Raw genomic sequence first — 19523 nt, forward strand, 5'->3', positions numbered from 1 at the left:
TTTTATTTGCATTAATGTTTTTTTTTCTATAATTCTCCAAAATTGCGCCAGTCATGGATATATGTAGACAACTAGCAGATTTGTTGATATCAATGGAGTTTGCAGAAAATCAGGCAGAAACATTTAAATGAATAGGAAGAGTATACAAAGTGTCTTTTAAGTTTTTTTATGTGGATTTCGGAGAGGATCAGCTTCAAAACCAGCCTCCAGAAACTTTTTTTGTTTTCTTTTCCACTTTCTGGGCACAGTCCAAAATTTTTTGTCTGATTCATCAAACGCAACTTTTTTTAAAAAAAAGTGGCAAAATTTGGAGCAATTTCACTCCAGTCCCACCGTTGTGTATTTTTTGAGATCGACAAAATTTTGGAGCAAATTTTGCAAATTTTAATTACCCTGCGTATTTTCGAGAGAAAAAAAAAAAAAAAGCAAGTAACCTACTTTTTTAACTGGGTGCAGAAAATCTGCAGCAAAAATGTAACAATAAAAACGCAGAAAAACCTGATACCTGCAATTTTACCTGCAAAAAAACGCTGCAAGAAGTGACACGATCTAGTTTTCCAAATCGGTCAGGAAAAAAAACAAACCAATGTTTCTGCATGAGATTTTTGAAATCGCATAGTATTGTAAAACTGCAGCTTAAAATTTGCATTAAAAAAATGCAGCAAAAAACTTAAGACAAAAAAGGAAAAAGTGACTTAAAAAAACTGCGCTAATGATAAATTAGACAATACAGAAACATTTTTTTTTTAATTAAGAATGACAGGTGTGGGGCTAATTAGCATTGATTAAAGGAGCATATGAGGAGGCGCCGCAGCAGCAGCTCATGGGGTGACACAGAGCCATGAGGGGTAAGTGCACAGATCACCTGGATCCAGCCTATGTGTAGAGTATGGCGTAAATGTAGAAGCTTCTGTTTTATGGGATGATACAATTATGGTTTTATGACTTTTATTTCTCAAGAACAACTTGCAACAAAAAAAAAAGTATGTAATGTAAACTTCTTATAACTTCTACATCATGAAAATAAAGTGTGTATAAATATTTATCTAATTTGTAAATAAAAATCTAATTTATTTTTGATGAATTAAGATATATGGTTTGTGGGGAGGATTTCTGACATCATATTAATTCATCAAAATAAAATTGATTTTTTTAATTACAAATATTAGATAAATATTTATACACTTTATTTTCATGATATAGAAGTTTACATTACACTTTTTTTTTTTTCTTGAGATGCACTCCTCAGTATAAATTTATGCTGCTGTTCAGACGTCTGTTTTTCACGGCAGCTGTATGGGCCAGTAAAAAATCACGTACGGCACATGGATTGTATGCCTACGATGTCCGGATACAACATTGCAAAGGATGGGAGAGGCTGTGTAATTTATTTATCCATTCCTGAAAAACGTTGTGGTTTTTTTTTTTTTTTTTTTCTTCCCCTCCCCCCCACGTGCATGTATACACACTGACATGTAAATGAGGATTTGAGTAAAGTCTCAAATAATAAAGAAATAAAAAATCTGCAAAAGTTGAGAACCCCCTTAGAGCTTGTTCACGCTTTTTTTTTTCTGTTTTAGCAGATGGGAGCTGACGACCAGATAAAGATGCAGGGGCCCACATTGCAGATTCCTTCGGCTGTGCCATCTGCCATTCGTAGCCCGCTCCCACTGACTGTGCCCACCCAAATGGCTAGACTGGCCACCACTACTCCACTAGATCTCCCTGTGCCGCCAGGTACGTCCTTGGCACCGTAATGTAGACTTTGCCGAGTTTCCTACTTAGCGTTCACACAATACTTGTAATCGCTTCTGAGGTTGTGTTTCGGAGACAGCAGGGGTGCTACATTACGTAAATGTTAAAGGGATTCTCCAGGGGGGTCTGTGTCGGACCCACAGGGGTTGTGACTGTCTCACAGGAAGCATGAATGTTCAAGCCAATCTGTGTCATCCGTTGCGATGTTGGCATATACTGGACATAGCAGTTGAGGTCAGTGATTGACTGCAGTGGTCACTACCATGCAACTAGGAAGGATAATCCTACCGGGGGATTCCAAGGTGTCAGGAACCTGCCGGCAGATCGTGTAGATATCACTCCGCTGCCACTAAGGTGTCACGAACCACTACTCTGCTGCCTCCAATTGTCAGAACATTACGCAATTGACTGACGAGTAATGGCCGCAGCTGTTACCACTACTAGTCGATTACTGAGGACTCAGTGAGTGTATAGTGTATATGTAGCGCCCCCACTGTCGCAGGGCCGAGGGGTACCCGATACCGGGCCTCTGAGTCTCTGTTCTGGGGTTGTCACGGTGGCTAGACCTGGTCCGTGACCCTGCTGAGGGGCGTACAATGAAGGTAGAGGGAATGGTGATGATGTTGTGGTGGTGCGGTGCAGGTTTAATAACGAGGACACCAGGTTGCAGTCTCTTTACCTCTTCACTGAAGGTCCCAGGATCCTCAGTCCGGAATACGGTTAACCGGGCTGCGCAAGTCCGGCCGGTCCGATTGCACCTCCAGAGTTCCCTTTGCAGGTGGAAATCTGTGCCTACCTTCTAGCGCTTGTGTGTTGTGGTCCTCCCCTGCTGTGCTTACGGGATAGTCCCCACAACTGTTGTCTGTTTCTGAAGTTCCCTCACAACTCTATTCTGATGTTCTTCTTCGTCCCCCAGATGATATGGCTAGGACGCACCCGTATGACGGGTAGGCTCTGAGTTCTTCCGGGACCCTAGCGTCGCCCCTCTCCTATTGTTGCCCCCTGTGTCTTCGTAGGTGATTTGTGTGAGACAGCCCGCCTATAGCTGACTGTCCTGCCGTAGGTTTGAAGTATTGCTTGGAGCCTAGTACTACTTCCTCGGCGTTCCGGCTACGCGCCTCAGTAGGATGTTGCCTCGTCTTACAGCACGACTCCTACTGGTATTTCTCCTTGTTGCGTTGATCTCGTTTCTCATTCAGCACAATATACCTCGCTTCTTGTCCTTTCTTAGGGTACCGCCGCGATCAAGTGCAGACGCGGTCCCGTAACGTTCTCTCTGTTCGCTAGGCCTCTGTCAGGATCCCACCCCTGACGGGGACCCCCCTGAGTCTCTCCCCGCAACACCCTCTGCCACAGGATGTTGCCTGTTCGATTCCCAGTCAGCTTCTGTCTAACTTTCTGCCTAACCCCCAGTTTTACCAGATTGTGAGGAGTGGCCTAATACATAGCACCCTTAGCTCCCCCTGGAGGCCAGACTGTGAAGTGTTTTGGTGACTGTGATACCTGGTCAGAAGAACTCCTTCAGTGCCATCAGACATACCATAGCCCTCCTTAGCGGAGGAGCATCAGTACTGCAACGACCAGGACTCTGGGGCGCTGCACTTATACACCTCCTGATTCTAACACATGGAAAATGTGTATTTCGGTAAGGTTCCACAATAACCCAAGAAAAAATAGTTGCCACCACCAATCATTTTACACAGGTTGATTGGATGCCCATTACTGGTAATGTGGGACCTCACGAGACTTCAGGGGTGCGGTTTACAGAGCAAAAGGAACAAGGATATTACATTTTATATATGTAATCCGAAAAGTAGGCAGTGTTTATAAAAAGATAAATAATAGAACTACATGAGATAAAAAGATGACCAGATGGCACAAATCTCAGAGAAGGGGTGCGCTTTGCTTTAAATAAGGAATAGTCCTACAGCATACCTCCCCTTGGTGACCCGAGATGTGGCTCTGTCCCAAAAACTCTGGGATCCACAACCTTAAGAATATCAGCTCCACTGGAGGTCTCGGGCAGAAGATATCAATGACATTTCCCATCTTGTGTTTTTTTGTTTTTTTTTTTACTCACTATAGATGGGGGGGGGGGGAAATATGGCATATATAGTTATCCATTGGGCCAATATTAATTTGGGCTGATGCGCAGGCCACACCATGATATAAGTAAATGCATTGCATTCGAGGATATATCTCCCGTAACTACAGGACCTATGCCTTCACAAAACACCAATATTCATAATTGGACTTCTTCAGTGTCTGATATAATTCCCTTTTCATGACGTTATCTCTGGAGGTGATTTGTCACTTCCCGACCTCTGGTATACACGGAGTTCAGGCTTCATGTCCGCTCTCCAACAGATAACCTACTTTACTCTGTGAAAATCCTAATTTTATTTTTCTTGTATATTCACTCTATTTTCTTCAGTTGTCACCCAGCCCCAACCACAGGCACCACCCCAAGTTGTCCTAAATCTGCAAACAGGTGGACAAATGGTTAACGCAGCCAACCCAATGCCTTATGGACCTTGTGGAGGACCCATTGCATTAGGACCCATATCTTGGAGCACCGGACTCTTTCAGTGTTGTGAAGACATTCCAATCTGTAAGTCTTGCCACTACATGCAATCTACTTGTCTGACCTCTTAAAGGGACTCTGTCACCTGAATTTGGAGGGAACAATTTTCAGCCATAGGGGTGGGGTTTTCGGGTGTTTGATTCACCCTTTCCTTACCCGCTGGCTGCAATATTGGATTGAAGTTCATTCTCTGTCCTCCGTAGTACATGCCTGCACAAGGCAATCTTGCCTTACGCAGGCGTGTACTATGGAGGACAGAGAATGAACTTCAATCCAATATTGCAGCCAGCGGGTAAAGAAAGGGTGAATCAAACACCCAAAAACCCCGCCCGTATGGATGAAAATTGTTCCCTCCAAATTCAGGTGACAGTCCCTTTTAAAGGGGTTTGTCAGATCTCCTTCCTTCTTCCTTGTCACAGGTATCCTGGGCTCGATCTGTCCATTCTTCCTCCCTTGCTACTTATCGGCACTATTCGGTGAGATGTGCTGCTTTGGCATGCTACCAGGGGCCATGTTTGCACTGAGAACCGGTGTCCGTGAACGCTATAAGATCCCGGTGAGTCTTCTCCCACAGGTTGGGGGTGGAACAGTTTTGTCTGGATGGGAGCCACTGAATGGGTGCTTAAAGCATCCTAACCCTTTTGGAAGGGTTGTCCAGGACTAGGACCTTGCCGTATCTTCATGATTAGCCATCACTATCAGATTGGTGTGGACCTGACACCTCAAGGTCCCATGGTCTCCAGATGTGTGGTGTACAGAGCTGGAGCTCCACATCCTTCATGCAATGGCAGTTCTTGGGTACTGAAGCTCAGGTCCCAGTAGATGATGACCCATCATTAATAACAGATCGTATGGGACCAATGGGCTTGTTGTCCCAGACGGTTCTTTCAAAGGGAATTATCAATTTTGAAAGAGGATGGGGAAAAAACATTCGGAGAATTGAGGCTTTAAAGAGTGCCGTGTGAAAGGAGTGGTGGTCAATCATGTGTACTAATGCTCTGGTCACTCTTGACGGGACCACCAGACATGGTCAAGTGTTGGTCTTCAGCATTCCCATTACAATGAATGAAGCTGCAGTGTACCTGACAAACGCACGCCGCGCTATTCCCACAGAACTCTTCAGACCCCCTGTCGTAGGGGGTCCCAGAGGTCCTACCCCCCCCCCCCCCCCCAGTGATGCTATGGAGAGGTTCAAACTTGAGACTACCCCCTTGCTCATCCATTCACTTGCTCCTTCTGGCTTTGTTTTCTGCAGGGAAGCCTCCTGAACGATTACTGCGCCGTCTGCGGCTGCCTGGTGTGCGCGCTCTGTCAGATGGCGCGAGAAATAAAAGGACGCGAGTGGCACGGCTCCCGGCTACCCCAGCCTGACATGCGCTTCAATCTGCGGAGATAGCGCCCTCACTTTCTATACGGTCTCGTCACTTTTATATTTATTCCTAACTTAATAAACTTATTTACTTTGTATTTTTCTGGTATCTGTGTTTATTTTCAGGAGCCGACAGCTGCGCTGTGATTGGTTGTTATGGGCAAAATTTTTGTAGTTTCAAAAATTTCCCCACAAAAAATAAAGCACTGCACTCGCGTGGGTCTCAAATTTTCTCAACGGTTAAACTTTTCAGACTTTTTATTTGTAAAACCTGTATTTTTAGTCCCCTTACTGGGTCTTGGGCTTACGACCATAAAATGGCTTATACTATGGTGGTCTATAGCATAGAGCTCGGTCTCCTTGGCAACGTGGGCCTATGGTTGTCAGAGGAGAGGACCAGGATGGCAGGGATTACCCCCGGGTCCTGGAGCCTAATAGACCCAGTAGGTCACATTGCCCCATAGGAAAATTCCACTACACTGCAGTCCGGATGAATGTGACAGATGAAAGAGAAGAGTTGGTTCCCGCTTATATGTAAAAAATCCAGCCAATCACAGCCGCTCAGCGACGCAGTAATTGGCGGAATGTTCAGTCAACAGCGCTTTGATTGGCTGAAGTTGCTTCACCGGCAAATCGAAACCTACTTTAGGACTACACTTCCCACATGCCACCGCGGCGTGACGTCACCGAGTCTGCCTTCGTGGCATTTGTTGCTATGGCAGCAGCGCTCGGGGAGCTAGTTTGTCTTCTATTTTTTCCGGTCAGTGCCAGATCACTTCCGGTCTCGGGAAGGAGAGGAGGTAGGTGGTCGCGGAGCGCTGGTGTCACGTGAACAGATTGTTATAGCTGGCTGGGACTTGTAGTGAGGCGTAAACAAACCCTGATGTCTGCCTCCAGTCCTGACTATCCCCTCTATCAGCTGATACTTTGCTGCAATGTATCAGTGCAGGTAACCTGCTGCCTGGTTTCTACAGGAAACCCGGAATGTTTCTCTAGTCAGTGACAGCAAGCAGAGATCTCGGGGGCTTCAGATAATGACGGTTTCCTCTGCCACCATTTTTACCTATTGTTTATGTACGTTAGAGGGGAAGAAGGGGTTAAAGTAGTTTGGAAAGTTAAACAGCGGTTTGTATGGGAAATTGGCAATATGTCGTTCCTGTAAATGCTGGTGGTCTCCTCCCTAAAGGCCTGCCGTGCCGCTACAGATCTCCATGACGTCAGCGGAGATCTCTAGCCCACCAGGGACTCTGATGTAACTCAGGGTTAAACCTCCAGACTCGCTGCTTTCAGCCGTTCCCTCCTACTCAGGATGCCCGGGCCGTGACCGGATCCTGGAACCTAGATGGGCGATGACGTTGCTGGTGACTACGGTGTAAGGCAGCGCCGCAGCCTCCCCCCCATAAGAGGTGTAAGGGAACGCCGCAGCCTCCCCCATCAGAGGTGTAAGGGAACGCCGCAGCCTCCCCCATCAGAGGTGTAAGGGAACGCCGCAGCCTCCCCCATCAGAGGTGTAAGGCAGCGCTGCAGCCTCCCCCCCCATAAGAGGTGTAAGGGAACGCCGCAGCCTCCCCCATCAGAGGTGTAAGGTGGCACCACAGCCTCCCCCATCAGAGGTGTAAGGCAGCGCCGCAGACTCCCCCATCAGAGGTGTAAGGCAGCGCCGCAGACTCCCCCATCAGAGGTGTAAGGCAGTGCCGCAGACTCCCCCATCAGAGGTGTAAGGGAACGCCGCAGCCTCCCCCATCGGAGGTGTAAGGCTACTTTCACACTTCCGTCTTTTTGAAGACGTTGCAATGCATCGTTCTGTGCAAAAAACGCATCCTGCAAAGTTGCCCGCAGGATGCGTTTTTTGCACATAGACTTGTATTACTGACGCATCACGACGTATGGACACACGTTCCATACGTCGTGCACTGGATGCGTCGGTAATTGGCAGACTGTCGTCACAAAAGTTCAATGTAACTTTTTTTTTTTTTGTGCGACAGGTCTGCCATCTTCGACCGCGCATGTGCGGCCGAAACTCCGCCCCCTCCTCCCGGACTGCAGAATTGGCAGCGGATGTGTCTATCCGCTGCCCACGTCGTGCAGAGAATTCACAACGTCCGCCGGTACGTCAGCCCTACGCATTGCGACGGGCCTGTACCGACGGAAATGTGAAAGAGGCCTAAGGGAGCGCCGCAGCCTCCCCCATCAGAGGTGTAAGGTGGCACCGCAGCTTCCCCCATCATAGGTCCGCAGGGCTTTATGGTCGGACACTTAAACATCCCCCTAATTCTTCATGCAGACATTTCATTATGTCAATCAGACACTTTTTTTTTCTTTGTTTTTTTTTGTTTATTCCACCCTCACGTTAACTTATTTAGCATGTTTTGTTGTTTTTTTTCACTTTTTTTTAAAGAATTCTAAGTAATTTTGTTTCCCTTGTTAATATGAATAGTCACGAGTGAACAGGGCCACAACGTTGAGTCTTAAAGGGAACCGGTCACCCCCAAACTCGAAGATGAGCTAAGCCCACCGGCATCAGGGGCTTATCTGCAGCATTCTGTAATGCTGTAGATAAGCCCCGATGTATCCTGAAAGATGAGAGAAAAAAAGGTTAGATTATCCTCACCTACGCGGGCGGTGCGGTCCGGTCCAGGGCCTCCTATCTTCTTACGATGACGTCCTCTTGTCTTCACGCTGTTGAGGGCAGAGCAAAGTACTGCAGTGCACAGGTGCTGGGAAAGGTCAGAGGCCGGCGCAAGAAGAACAACAAGAGGACGTCATCGTAAGAAGATGGGAGGCCCCGGACCGGACCGCGAAGCCCATGGGATCGGACCGTCCACCCAGGTGAGTATAATCTAACCTCTTTTTCTCATCTTTCAGGATACATCGGGGGCTTATCTACAGCATTACAGAATGCATTACAGAATGCTGTAGATAAGCCCCTGATGCCGGTGGGCTTAGCTAATCTTCGGTTTTGGGGGTGACAGATTCCCTTTAAGGTGTCAGGACTCTGAACATTTTGATTACCTTTTGCGCATTACTGCCCTTCTCCAAGATGGCGTCTTTGGTCTCATGTGCACTGTCTTCCTGCTATATAACTCCACCCCAGCCTTTAGTCTGTGCTAGAGTATTCTGCCTTGCATCCAGCTCCTGATGACTCCCTGGCTTTGCACCTGCTCCTGTGAATCTGTGTGGAGATCCTGCTACTCAGCTCTGAGTTTCTGCTGCATACATCAGTTTCCAGTAATCCTCCATCTGGCTGCTTGTGTTTGTTTCCATCTGCATTTGCTGGACATGTAAGCGGTTGCTGCTTTGCTTAAACCTGAGACTTTTACCCAGGCCTCCCTGGTTGTGCTAAGATATTATTTGAACTGCCTTATAAGCATATCTATCTGTGTTTGGACTACCAAGGACTTATTCGTGTCAAGTATCCTCAAGAATAATTGTGCTTCATAGACTTTCTGCGTGATTGCATTTTCCTCTGAAGATTCCTATAGACTGTTAAGCTGCGTTTAATATTTACACCAAGTGTTGTGGACTTGAGTTTCTCTCTGCACCTGTTTGAATCACCGTGTGATAATATAGACTTTACCACTTATAAAACTGTGTCCTGTAGTTGTCTTGTTCCACGCAAAGAGTCTCCTGAGTTATCCCTTATAATCATTACAGGATACTCAAGCCTTAAAAAAGGAGACTGCTGGAACAATGACTGCAGAAAGCAGACTAATGCAGGTGTTTTCCATAATTAGATCACTGCAGAAAGATGTGGAAGGTCTGCAAAAGAAGTTTGGAAGCTTTGAACACAATCAACAAGTGTTTGGACAAACTTTAGAGGACTTAAGCACCCGCATGGCAGTCCAGGAAAACAAACTTGCTGGCATAGAGTCCCAGTATGGATGGGCTTTTCAGGACATAAGCACGCAAATGGCCGCACAAGCAACTTTACTATCTGGGCAACCGCCACCAGCTAGCCCACCTAAGTTGCCCCCATTTAGATTTAATGGTGATCGCGACAAATTTCGTGGCTTTGTGAATCAATGTATGCTATATTTTGATGTGCATGCTGACCGTTTTCCTAATGATAGATCCAAATTATTGTGTGTAATAATGCTGCTGACCGCACGAGCGCTCGCCTGGGCGAATCCGATGATTGAGTCTCGTGACCCGCGGTTAAATAATTTGGACAATTTTTTTGGCCGCTATGGCATTAATGTTTGACCCTAATCGCTGTTAAACCGCTGAATCTGCTTTATTGTCTTTACGCCAGGCAAAACGTTCTGTTATTGAGTATGCTACTGAATTCAGGAGATTAGCGGTAGATACTAATTGGGACAGTTATGCACAATTACCTATTTTTAAAAGGGGTCTGTTTAGCATTGTAAAGGATGAACTAGCCCACTCTGAGTCACCACAAGAGCTAGAAACATTTATACAGCATTGTGTGCGCATTGACTTTCACCTTACTGAGCATAGGCAGGAGAAGTTTGCTGCATATAACCGTATTTCTAACTTTTCCCTTCCTTCCAAAGAGCCTGCAGGTAAAACATCTCGAGAGGTAGAGGAGGTGCCCATGCAAATTGATTCTGTTCAGAGGCGCGAGAGTAATGAGTGCCGGGAGCATCGCCTTCGAGAAAGTCTATGTTTCTACTGCGGCCAGTCTGACCACTTTCTAATCAAGTGTCCCAAGTGGCCTAACAAGGTGCTAGCAGCAGTAGGGGAGTATGACAACTGTGGTGATGAACCTGACATCTCTGAATGTAGCTTGCCTTTAAACGCTGTATTCCATTTGCTTTCTATGACTTCACCCCCCAAGGAGCTAAATGAAAAGAACTCTCACTGTTCTCTCCCAATTAAGATCCTGTGTACAGGACAGTGGATTTCCAGTGCAGCTATGATTGACTCTGGTGCAGGTGGCAATTTCATGGATATCGCATTTGCCAAGGAAAATGGTATTGAAATTCAGCAAAGAGCCTCTCCAATTACCATGGAAACAGTGGATGGGTCACCTTTAATCTCTGGGCCTGTGGATCAGGAGACCGCACCCCTTGAGATTTTGTTGGGGCTTAATCATCAGGAGCAACTTTTTCTTGCTAATTTCTTCTCCTCATTTTCCTGTGATTTTAGGCATCCCTTGGCTGCGTTCTCAGAACCCAATTATCAACTGGGAGACCAAGGAGATTATCTTTCCAACAAGGAGCAACTCAGCATTAACTGAAGCTGTCCCCGAGTCCACGGCTACGGAACCACATGTACAGGTATTTTCTTTACCTCCAGCTTATAAAGAGTTCTCTGACATCTGTGACAAGAAGAATCCAGATCAGCTTCCTCCACACAGGCATTATGACTGTCCCATTGAGCTGCTTCCTGGGGTAGCTATTCCTTTTGGTAACGTATACCCTTTGGCAGCACCTGAGCTTCAAGCCTTAAAGGAGTATACATCCTTCTTCACCAGCAGGGGCACCTATATTTTTTTTTTGTAAAGAAGGATGGGTCCCTGAGACCCTGTGTGGACTATCGAGAGCTCAATAAGGTAACCGTATGGAATCGTTACCCTTTGCCTCTGATTCCCGAATTACTGGAAAGAGTCCACCATGCTAAGGTGTTCTCTAAACTGGATCTTCGTGTGGCTTATAATTTGGTGCGTATTCGTCCAGGGGATGAGTGGAAGACAGCATTCCGATGCCGGTATGGACACTTTGAATATCTCGTGATGCCCTTCGGGCTTTGTAATGCCCCTGCAACGTTTCAACACCTTGCTAATGACATTTTCAGAGATTTGTTGGACCAGTTTGTGGTGATCTATTTGGACGATATACTAATCTTTTGTGACTCTACAGGAACATGAAGAACACGTCAAAACTGTTTTAAGACGTCTGAAAGAGAACCATCTGTATATTAAGCCGGAGAAATGCGAGTTCCATCGTTCTGAGATACAGTTCTTAGGTTATATCATCTCTTCCCCAGGGGCTGAACATGAAATCTGGTAAGATTCAGGCTATCCTTGACTGGCCGGTACCCAAGAACGTTAAGGAGGTCCAACGTTTTATTGGTTTTGCAAATTTCTACAGACTCTTCATTCGAAATTTTTCTGATATTGTCCGTCCCATTACTTCCTTGACAAAGAAGGGAAAGCCCTTTAAGTGGTCATCACAGGCTCAAGAAGCTTTTGATCGGCTTAAGATCTGTTTCACCTCAGCACCGCTGTTGATACACCCAGATCCAACACTTCCTTTCATTGTGGAGGTGGACGCTTCTGATAATGCCTTGGGGGCTATTCTCTCCCAAAGAACTGGAGAGAAGGGTCTGCTACATCCTTGTGCTTTCTTTTCCCGTAGACTAACCTCAGCAGAGAAGAATTACGATGTGGGAGACAAGGAATTGCTGGCTATTATTGCGGCTTTCAAGGAATGGAGGCATCATCTGCAAGGAGCTGCACATCAGATCGTAGTGCTTACTGACCATCGCAATTTAGAGTTCCTCAGATCCACTAGATGTCTTTCTCCTCGTCAGGCTCGTTGGAATTTATTTTTAAATCAATTTAACTTTGTTTTTAGTACCGTCCAGGTTCTCATAATGGGAAAGCTGATGCGTTATCCCGAATCCATGCTGCGGATTCCGTACCTGGAGCCCCGTCCAAGACCATTCTATCTGATGCCAATTTCATCTGAGTTATCCACGATCAGGACTTGTTGAAGGAGTGCAGGGAGGCTTATGACGGTGATGTATTTCTGGCCAACCCACCTGTGGATATTAATCTTGTCTTTAAGGGTGGCATGTGGTTCAGAGATCGACGTATCTACATCCCTGAGGTCGTCCGTCTGCAGATCCTCAAGTTGGTACATGGCTCCACGTTGGCTGGTCACAGGGGGGTACAGAAGACACACAAGAGTTCCTAAGCCGATTTTTCTGGTGGCCAACTTGCCTGAAGGATACTAAGGACTATGTTCTCTCTTGCGAGGTATGTGCTCGTTACAAGACTCCTCGTGTGGCACCTACGGGTCTCCTGCAACCATTACCTGTTCCGTCCTGACCTTGGGGGTCTATATCAATGGACTTTATTGTGGAGCTGCCTACATCGGGGGGCATGAATATGATCATGGTAGTAGTTGATTGCCTGACTAAAGCTGCTCTTTTTGTTCCATGCACCGGCCTCCCCGGTCAGATTGAGCGTACCAACCAGACGTTGGCGCAATATCTAAGATGCTATGTTAGCCATCTCCAAGATGATTGGTTGGAATTACTGCCGTTAGCCGAATTTTCATACAACAATTCTCAGAGCGCCTCCACTAAGTTCACTCCTTTCTTTGCCAATCTGGGTTATCATCCATGTATCTTACCTAGGTCTCCGATTAATTCTCCGGTTCCAGCAGTTGAGGAAAGGCTGACTGAGATGAGGCAAAATCTGGAGGTTCTGAAGGAATCCCTGACCACGGCTCAAGAACGTGATAAGAGATCGGCTGATAGATTCCGTAAACCTGCACCCATGTTCAAGGTAGGAGATTCCGTGTGGTTAGCAACTAAGAATCTGAAGTTAAATGTTCCTTCACAAAAACTTGGACAGAAATTCATTGGCCCTTTCAAGATCAACAGTATTGTGAGCTCTGTGGCCTGCCAGCTGAAGCTGCCTAGGACAATGAAGGTACACCCAGTTTTTCATGTATCTTTACTAAAGCCTGTATCTCCTAATACCTTCCAGCGACGTGTTGTACCACCTCCGCAGCCTGTGGTGATTGATGGGCAAGAACAATTTGTGGTGGAGGAAATTATTGATTCCAGGATTCGCTGGAATCGGCTCCAATATCTGATAAGATGGCAGGGATATCCCCCTGAGGAAGACTCTTGGGAACCTGTGGAAAACATCAATGCCCAACAGAAGATCTCTCGTTTTCATCAGATTCCCTGAGAAACCAGGTCCAGGATCGTACTGAGGCCACTTCTAAGGAGGGAGTAATGTCAGGACTGTGAACATTTTGATTACCTTTTGCGCATTACTGCCCTTCTCCAAGATGGCGTCTTTGGTCTCATGTGCACTGTCTTCCTGCTATATAACTCCACCCCAGCCTTTAGTCTGTGCTAGAGTATTCTGCCTTGCATCCAGCTCCTGATGACTCCCTGGCTTTGCACCTGCTCCTGTGAATCTGTGTGGAGATCCTGCTACTCAGCTCTGAGTTCCTGCTGCATACATCGGTTTCCAGTAATCCTCCATCTGGCTGCTTGTGTTTGTTTCCATCTGCATTTGCTGGACATGTAAGCTGTTACTGCTCTGCTTAAACCTGAGACTTTTACCCAGGCCTCCCTGGTTGTGCTAAGATATTATTTGAACTGCCTTATAAGCATATCTATCTGTGTTTGGACTACCAAGGACTTATTCGTGTCAAGTATCCTCAAGAATAATTGTGCTTCATAGACTTTCTGCGTGATTGCATTTTCCTCTGAAGTATCCTATAGACTGTTAAGCTGCGTTTAATATTTACACCAAGTGTTGTGGACTTGAGTTTCTCTCTGCACCTGTTTGAATCACCGTGTGATAATATAGACTTTACCACTTATAAAACTGTGTCCTGTAGTTGCCTTGTTCCACGCAAAGAGTCTCCTGAGTTATCCCTTATAATCATTACATAAGGTTGCCATAGACTGTGAACCTTTTTACATTTTTTTTTTTTTGTATATTTTATAATTCTACACGGTGTATTCATATTTTTAATATATACGGTAATTGTTTAGTGGTTTTTTTTCCACAAACAAAAAAATAATAATAATAATTTAAAGATATAGATATCTACATGTTAACCTTGCAGTGTGGTTTTTTTTTTTTTTTTTTTTTAAAAACACACGATCATAAACTCCTACTGGGGAGTGTGTGTGTATATTCCCCAGAAGTATTTTTTGATTGCGTGTAAAACAACAATAATACAAATTACAGCTATACATACACTGCTCAAAAAAATAAGCAGATATCACTGAATGAAATATTCCAGTTGCAAATTTGTATTCATTGCATAGTGGAATGTGTTCAGAACATTAAAACATAACAATATCAATGTAAATCAAAATGAACATCCCATGGAGGTCTGGAGTTGGAATAATGCTCAAAATCAAAGTGGAAAATCAAATTACAGGCTGGTCCAACTTCAGTGGAAATACCTCATGACAAGGAAATGATGCTCAGTAGTGTGTGGCCTCCACGTGCCTGTATCATCTCCATACAATGCCTGAGCATGCTGCGGATGGTCTCCTGAGGGATCTCCTCCCAGACCTGGACTAAAGCTCCTGGACTCCTGGAAAGTCTGTGGTGCAACTTGATGTTGGTGGATGGAGTGAGACATGATGTCCCAGATGTGTTCAATCTGATTCAGGTCTGGGGAACGGGCGGGCCAGTCCATAGCTTCAATGCCTTCATCTTGCAGGAACTGCTGCCACACTCTAGCCACATGAGGTCTGGCATTGTTCTGCATTAGGAGGAACCCAGGGCCACCAGCATATGGTCTCACAAGGGGTCTGAGGATCTCCTCTCGGTACCTAATGGCAGTTAATCTACCTCTGGCGAGCACATGGATGGCTGTGCAGCCCTCCAAAGAAATGCCACCCACACCATTACTGACCCAGTGCCAAACTGGTCATGCTGAAGGATGTTGCAGGCAGCAGATCACGCTCTACGGCGTCTCCAGACTCTGTCACATGTGCTCAGTGTGAACCTGCTTTCATCTGTGAAGAGCACAGGGTGCCAGTGGCGAATTTGCCAATCCTGGTGTTCCGTGGTAAATGCCAATCATCCTGCACGGTGTTGGGCTGTTAGCACAACCCCCATCTGTGGACGCCGGGCACTCAGACCATCCTCATGGAGACTGTTTCTAACCGTTTGTTCAGACACATGAACGTTTGTGGCTGCTGGAGGTCATTTTGCAGGGCTCTGGCAGTTCTCCTCCTGTTGCTCCTTGCACAAAGGCTGAGGTAGCGGTCCTGCTGCTGGGTTGTTGCCCTCCTACAGCCCCCTCCACGTCTCCTGGTGTATTGGCCTGTCTCCTGGTGTTGCTTCCAGTCTCTGGACACTACGCTGACAGACAATGCAAACCACCTTGCCGCAGCCCGCGTTGATGTGCCATCCTGGATGAGCTGCACTACCTGAGCCATTTGTGTGGGTTGTAGAGTCCGTCTCATGCTACCACGAGTGTAAAAGCACAACCAACATTCAAAAGTGACCAAAACATCAGCCAGAAAGCATTGGTGCTGAGATGTGGTCTGTGGTCCCCACCTGCAGAACCACTCCTTTATTGAGGGTGTCTTGATAATTGCCAATAATTTCCATCTGTTGTCTATTCCATTTGCACAACAGCATGTAAAATTGATTGTCAATCAGTTTCGCTTCCTAAGTGGACAGTTTGATTTCACAGAAGTTTGATTTACTAGGAGTTAGATTCTGTTGTTTAAGTGTTCCCTTTATTTTTTTTGAGCTGTATCTACTATATAATCGTCTGAGGGTCACTTCCATTTGTCTGTCTGTCACGGAAATCCCGCGTCGCTGATTGGTCACGGCTGGCCATGACCAAATCAGCGACGGGCACAGTCTGGTCGCGAATTCGCCCCTTCCTACTCTCCGTCAGTGCCCCCTCCATACTCCTCTCCAGTCAGCACTCACACAGGGTTAATAACTGCATTGCACCACGTTATGCCACGGTGTAATGCAGTCCGTTAACGCTGCTATTAACCCTGTGTGACCAACTTTTTACTATTGATGCTGCCTATGCAGCATCAATAGTAAAAAGATCTAATGTTAAAAATAATAAAATAAAAAATCATTACATTCTCACCTTCCGTCTCCTTTCCCTCTGCTCCTCGCGACGCTCCGCTCCATGCATTGCGGTCTCGCGAGACCGCAATGCATTCTTGGACCAGAGCATCGGTAAACGCCTGGGCTGGATCCGGGGGCTGCCGGAAGGTGAGTATATAACTATTTTTTATTTTAATTCTTTTTTTTAACAGGGATATGGTGCCCACGTTGCTATATACTACGTGGGCTGTGTTATATACTACGTCTCTGTGCTATATACTACGTGGTTGTGGTATATATTACGTGGCTGGGCAATATACTACATCGCTGTGCTCTATACTACGTGGCCTGTTATATACTGCATGGGCTGGGTTATATACTACGTGGCTGTGGTATATATTACGTTGTCCAGTTTGTCCTGAGTACGCCGATACCCCATATGTGGGAGTAAACCACTGTTTGGGCACACGTCGGGGCTCGGAAGGGAAGTAGTGACGTTTTGAAATGCAGACTTTGATGGCATAGTCTGTGGGCGTCACGTTTCGTTTGCAGAGCCCCTGATGTGTCTAAACAGTAGAAACCCCCCACAAGTGACCCAATTTTGGAAACTAGACCCCTTAAGCAACTTATCTAGATGTGTGGTGAGCCCTTTGAACCCCCCAAGTGCTTCACAGAAGTTTATAACGCAGAGCCGTGAAAATAAAAAATCATTTTTTTTCCCCCAAAAAAAATTTTTTAGCCCCCAATTTTTTTTATTTTCCCAAGGGTAACAGGAGAAATTAGACCCCGAATTTTGTTGTGTAATTTTTACTGAGTACGCTGATACCCCATGTGTTTGGGTAAACCACTGTTTGGGCACATGTCGGGGCTCGGAAGGGAGAGAGCACCGTTTGACTTTTTGAACGCAAGATTGGCTGGAATCAATGGTGGTGCCATGTCATTTGGGACCCCCTGATGTGCCTAAACAGTGGAAACCCCTCACTAACTCAAACACTAACCCCACCATACCACTAATCCCAACCCTAACCATAACCCTAACCACAAGCCTAACCTGAACCCCAACACACCGCTAACCTTAATCTTATCCCTAATTCCAACCCTAATCCCAACCCTAACCCTAAGGATATGTGCCCACGTTGCGGATTCGTGTGCGGATTTTTCAGCACCCTTTTTGAAAAATCTGCAGGTAAAACGCACTGCGTTTTACCTGTGGATTTACCGCGGATTTCCTGCGTTTTCTGTGCGGATTTCACCTGCGGTTTTACACCTGCGGATTCCTATTGAGGAACAGGTGTAAAATGCTGCGGAATCCGCACAAAGAATTGACATACAGCGGAAAATACAACTCAGCGTTTCTGCGCTGTATTTTCCGTACCATGGGCACAGCGGATTTGGTGTTCCATAGGTTTACATGGTTCTGTACACCGCATGGAAAACTGCTGCGAATCCGCAGCCAAATCCGCACTGTGTGCACATACCCTAATTCCAACCCTAGTTCTAACCCTAACTCTAGTGGAAAAATAAAAATAAATATATTTTCTTTATTTTATTATGTTCCCTACCTAGGGGGTGTGTGGCTATTTACTATTTTTTTTATTTTGATTACTGTGGTAGAACCTATCACAGTGATCAAAATGAATGAACGAATCTGCCGGCCGGCAGATTCAGCGGGCGCACTACGCATGCGCCCGCCATTTTGGAAGATGGCGACGCCCATCCTAAATGCCGGACGAACATCGGGAGGGACCCCGGGTCTCTGGAGGTACGGGGGGGGTGGGATTGGACAGCGGAAGGGGGGGGGCGCCGGACAGGACGGAGGAGAGAGGAAGGCAGAGGAGGACATAACGGAGGGGAGGAAAGACTGACGGCGGCGGCAGATCACCGCTGTCAGTCGGTGGTGAGTGCAGATCGGGGTCTCCAGCCATGGCCGATGATATTGCAGCATCGGCCATGGCTGGATTGTAATATTTCACCAAGTTTCATTGGTAAAATATTACAAGTTGCTCTGATTGGCTGTTTCACCTTCAACAGCCGATCAGAGCGATCGTAGCAACGTGGGGGCAAAGCCACACACCCCCCCCCCCCCCCCCCCGGGCTGAAGTGCCACTCCCCCTGTCCCTGCAGATCGGGTGAAATTGGAGTTAACCCTTTCACGCGATCCCTCCATGACGGCACATAGGCGTCACAGGTCGGATTGGCACCGACTTTCATGACGCCTACGGGGCGTCACAGGTCGGGAATGGGTTAAAAAATATATAGCTGCTTTACTTTCTAACATAGTGCCCCCCCTGTCTACAGGTTGTGTATGGTATTGCAACTCTTATTTTTCTGACAGCTAACTGTCCTGAGCCGCACATTCATTCAAACCAAAAGTATCCAGAGTGAATTGCATTTTAACATCTATACTAATCAGCCCCATAAGCATTCGGATCTCACTGTTCGCAGAATAAAGGAATTTATCTGTTTGTTTTTTTTTTAGCACAGCACAGAGAGGATCCTTTAAGAAAGGCCAGCCTAAGTTCTGTTTTCTCTCTTTCTCTACCTTTTATCACAGGCTTTTACTATTCTGACTGACAAGAGGCACTAACCATGGCAGGGAAGAGTGGGGATGTAATAAATGGAGGAGCAGAAGAGGGGCCCGCTGGTCTTATTAACAAGTAGGAACTATGATGAATGTATTATTTGTGAACAGGAATATAATTGATGTAATACTGCCCCTATGTACAAGAATATAACTACTATAATACTGCCCCTATGTACAAGAATGTAACTACTATAATACTGCCCCTATGTACAAGAATGTAACTACTATAATACTGCTCTATATACAAGAATATAACTACTATAATACTGCCCCCTATATACAGGAATATAACTACTATAATACTGCCCCTATGTACAAGAATATAACTACTATAATACTGCCCCTATGTACAAGAATGTAACTACTATAATACTGCTCTATATACAAGAATATAACTACTATAATACTGCCCCCTATATACAGGAATATAACTACTATAATACTGCTCTATATACAAGAATATAACTACTATAATACT

The 19523-nt window shown here is 45.9% G+C and overlaps 2 protein-coding genes across 5 annotated transcripts in view; both read left to right on the top strand.

Moving 5' to 3' along the window:
* Positions 1-784: 784 nt before the first annotated feature.
* On the top strand, positions 785-5806 carry LOC143770357 (uncharacterized). 2 transcript variants are annotated; one of them, XM_077259923.1, is made up of 5 exons: positions 785-848; positions 1581-1737; positions 4190-4366; positions 4759-4895; positions 5595-5806. In XM_077259923.1, the coding sequence occupies exons 2-5, from the start codon at positions 1584-1586 to the stop codon at positions 5733-5735; spliced, it is 609 nt and encodes a 202-aa protein (XP_077116038.1). In that variant the 5' UTR covers positions 785-848; positions 1581-1583; the 3' UTR covers positions 5736-5806. The 2 variants fall into 2 exon arrangements, with proteins under 2 accessions (XP_077116038.1, XP_077116039.1); XM_077259924.1 differs by having other exon boundaries at positions 807-848; positions 1584-1737.
* A 649-nt stretch (positions 5807-6455) lies between these two features.
* RABAC1 (Rab acceptor 1) overlaps positions 6456-19523 on the top strand; it is a 32638-nt gene continuing 19570 nt past the window's right edge. The window contains exons 1-2 of one of the 3 annotated variants that reach the window (XM_077259925.1): positions 6456-6508; positions 19016-19118. In XM_077259925.1, the coding sequence (XP_077116040.1) occupies positions 19051-19118 (68 nt within the window). In that variant the 5' untranslated portion in view covers positions 6456-6508; positions 19016-19050. The other 2 variants (XM_077259927.1, XM_077259928.1) reach the window with 2 other exon arrangements.

This window comes from Ranitomeya variabilis, chromosome 4 (genome assembly GCF_051348905.1).
Source record: "Ranitomeya variabilis isolate aRanVar5 chromosome 4, aRanVar5.hap1, whole genome shotgun sequence".
Lineage (NCBI taxonomy): Eukaryota > Metazoa > Chordata > Amphibia > Anura > Dendrobatidae > Ranitomeya > Ranitomeya variabilis.